This window comes from Triticum urartu, unplaced genomic scaffold (assembly GCF_003073215.2).
Source record: "Triticum urartu cultivar G1812 unplaced genomic scaffold, Tu2.1 TuUngrouped_contig_2239, whole genome shotgun sequence".
NCBI lineage: Eukaryota > Viridiplantae > Streptophyta > Magnoliopsida > Poales > Poaceae > Triticum > Triticum urartu.
In genome coordinates this window covers 28,972-31,861 of record NW_024112710.1, presented here as the reverse complement: position 1 = coordinate 31,861, position 2,890 = coordinate 28,972, and the positions used below count along the sequence as shown (strand labels likewise).

At 54.9% G+C, this 2,890-nt stretch overlaps 1 protein-coding gene across 1 annotated transcript; it reads left to right on the top strand.

The window, feature by feature from the left end:
* The first annotated feature begins 1,597 nt into the window (after positions 1-1,597).
* Positions 1,598-2,681, top strand: LOC125526899. The gene has a single exon (XM_048691505.1). It carries the CDS (start codon positions 1,675-1,677, stop codon positions 2,197-2,199), a length of 525 nt encoding a protein of 174 aa, XP_048547462.1. The 5' UTR covers positions 1,598-1,674; the 3' UTR covers positions 2,200-2,681.
* Positions 2,682-2,890: the final 209 nt, after the last annotated feature.

The following is a 2,890-nucleotide window of genomic DNA, read 5'->3' as shown; positions in this document are numbered from 1 at the left end:
CCCTCCTATCCGGTCACATTGTGCGGCATCAATAGCGGCCGTTGCGGCTCTGTGTCGGTATGAATGCTACGCGGAAAGCGTGAGGGAGGGTTTTGGGTGGGTCTGGCATCTCGTGCGTGTGCGTGGCAGTGGTCCGGACGACCGGAAAATCCCCCCCCCCTCACCCGCCTCTATATGGCCTATAATTATGGCCTATATGGCCTATAATTATGCAAGCTACTGTACATGGGTTTAGGTCGAAGCAGTTCATCGTTATCTGGCGTTGGAGCATTGAGCGCTCCTGGACTGCAGCTTCCTCCAAAGGCGGATCATGTGTTGCGGTGACTGGTAGTGCGTAGTGTAGTAGCCATTAAAGCAACCGGACTGGTAGAACCGAGAGCATCTCCAACAACTGCTCTAAAATCGGGCATAAAAGACAATTGAGTCAAATTTAGGGCTAAAAGAATTATTTTTACGGCATGAAAAAATAAGCACCGTCAACAGATGCCAAAAATATGGCACCCAAAACAACAAAACTCCTTTGAACATTCAAACTACTTCGACCATATTTCATACCTCGATCAGAGTTTCACACATTCAGGCTTTTGAACATATGGAAACTACAAACATTGTTCGACTATGACATGCAAACTTTAACTACACCGAAGTACAAACACTACATGTTGTCCCAGTCAATGTCGTCGGACTCGCCACTCTCGTTGCCGGGCTGAGTCTGCGCCGGACCACGCTCCCGGAGCGACCACTCTTGATCTGCTTTTCGTCTGTCACCGCGGCCTTCAAGAGGAGGCACGACTGCTGCTGTGGAAGGAGTGGTTGTCGCTATGGCGACCCCTAGTCCTCCTCATCACCAGAGGAGATCACGATCTCCTCCTTGCCGGAGGAGCCGCCAGCCGTGGAGCTCGAGGGCCCTAGAGAGCAAGGGCGGCGACACCAAGATCCAGAGCCGTTTGTCTCCTGCCGGCGTGGAGAACCACGATTTGGGCATCACCGAAGGAGGAGGAGGAGTTCAAAGAAGCGGGTGAGAGCGCGAAGGTGTGGATGTGGATTGCTGGAGCACGGATTATATAGATACGGGCAAGCCAGGTGAATGGACGGTTAACACGCTTCAATGTGGCACAATGTCCGGAGTTGGTTTCTCGGGACGACACGTCTGCATTTAAGCGGTGATGCTTGTCTGGTCGCATCGGTCAGTGCTGCCCTCCTATCCGGTCACATCGTGCGGCATCAATAGCGGCCGTTGCGGCTCTGTGTCGGCATGAATGCTACGCGGAAAGCGTGAGGAAGGGTTTTGGGTGGGTCTGGCATCTCGTGCGTGTGCGTGGCAGTGGTCCGGACGACCGTAAAGCCCCCCCCCCCACACCCCCCCCCCCCCCCCCGCCTCAGGTTTGTTGCAGGACCGTATTCGATGGCAACACATGTCCAGCCTGCACGGTCCGGATGGATGCGGGGTTTGAGGGTTAGAGAAAAGATAAATATTACTCAGACCCACTACTTAATGAAATCGGGTAAGAGGGACTCTGTTAAAATTTGCCCTTTTTCTTTCTCATTTTTCTTTTGAAAGACCAAGCTGGCTAAACCGAATCATGTACTCTTCAGCTCCACTCTTCCCCATCCAACCAAACCCTCGCCTCCGCCGCAGGCCGCACCATCATCGTGCCGCCGCCGCCGGCGCTGATGGACCGGCACGTGAAGGATTCCTTCCGCCGCCTTCCGCCGGAACTCGTCGAGGAGGTCCTCCTCCGCCTTCCGCCGGACGAGCCCGCCTGCCTCGTCCGCGCCTCCGCCGCCCTCAAGCCCTGGCGCCGCATCCTCGCCAGTGCGGGCTTTCGCCGCCGCTACCGCGAGTTCCACGGGACACCTCCCGTCCTGGGGCTTATCCAAGAGGACGCCAGCTTCCTCCCCATAGCCTCCCTCCCCGCCCAGCCTGATCGCCCCCGCCGGACCGCTCTGACGGCCCTGGACTGCCGCCGGGGTCGCTACCTATTCGACACCTACAACCGGTACTTCAGGGTAGGGGAGACCGTCCGCATAACGGTCGCGGACCCTCTGACGAGCCACGAGTGCCGCTTGGGCACACCGTTGCACGATGGCGTGCTCTGGTTCAGCGCGGCGGTGCTCTGCGCCACACAAGGCTGCGACCACCACGGTTGCCTGGGAGGGCATTTCCGTGTGGTCATCGTAGCCACCAATCAGAAGTGAACAGTCACATCGGGCTGGCTGTACTCATCGGAGACTCGCGTGTGGAGCGATCTCACCTCTGTTCATCACCCCAATGTCACCAAATATAGCTACGACCGTGGTTCGCCTAGCGTTCTTGTGGGTGATACACTCTACTTCGACTTGGATGGTGTTATTGAGTGCCAACTTGGCACCCTAAGCTTGTCAATGTTTGAGAGGCCAACCGATGGCAAGGGGCGTCTTATGACGGCGGAAGACGGCGGGCTGGGATTCGCTGCCGTGGTTGATGTCACAAATCTAACCCTGTGGTCAATGCATACCGGATGGGAGGCAGCCATGGGATGGGCAAAACTCAGGGTAATCGACCTTACAACGCTGCTCCCTGACGAGGCCCTCTCGATGCCGGCACCTGAAGATGGGATTAGTGGCATCGCGGAGGGCACCCAAATCATTTTTCTGAGCACATCTGTTGGTACCAGCAGAATTGTGTTTCCCTACATGAGATTCTACATCCCAGGTACTATTACTTATGTAAATACATATAAACCTATACAATCTTTTGTTTTGATATGTCAGTCCATATTCTCTTAATGATTCCATGAATTTGTGGGTTTACCTAGCGTGTTTGTGTTAGTGTGATTTGCTGGTCCTTGTGGTTGGTGAGTGAGCAAAATGTACATTCAGTTAAACCTGATTCGTCAACCAGTTGATC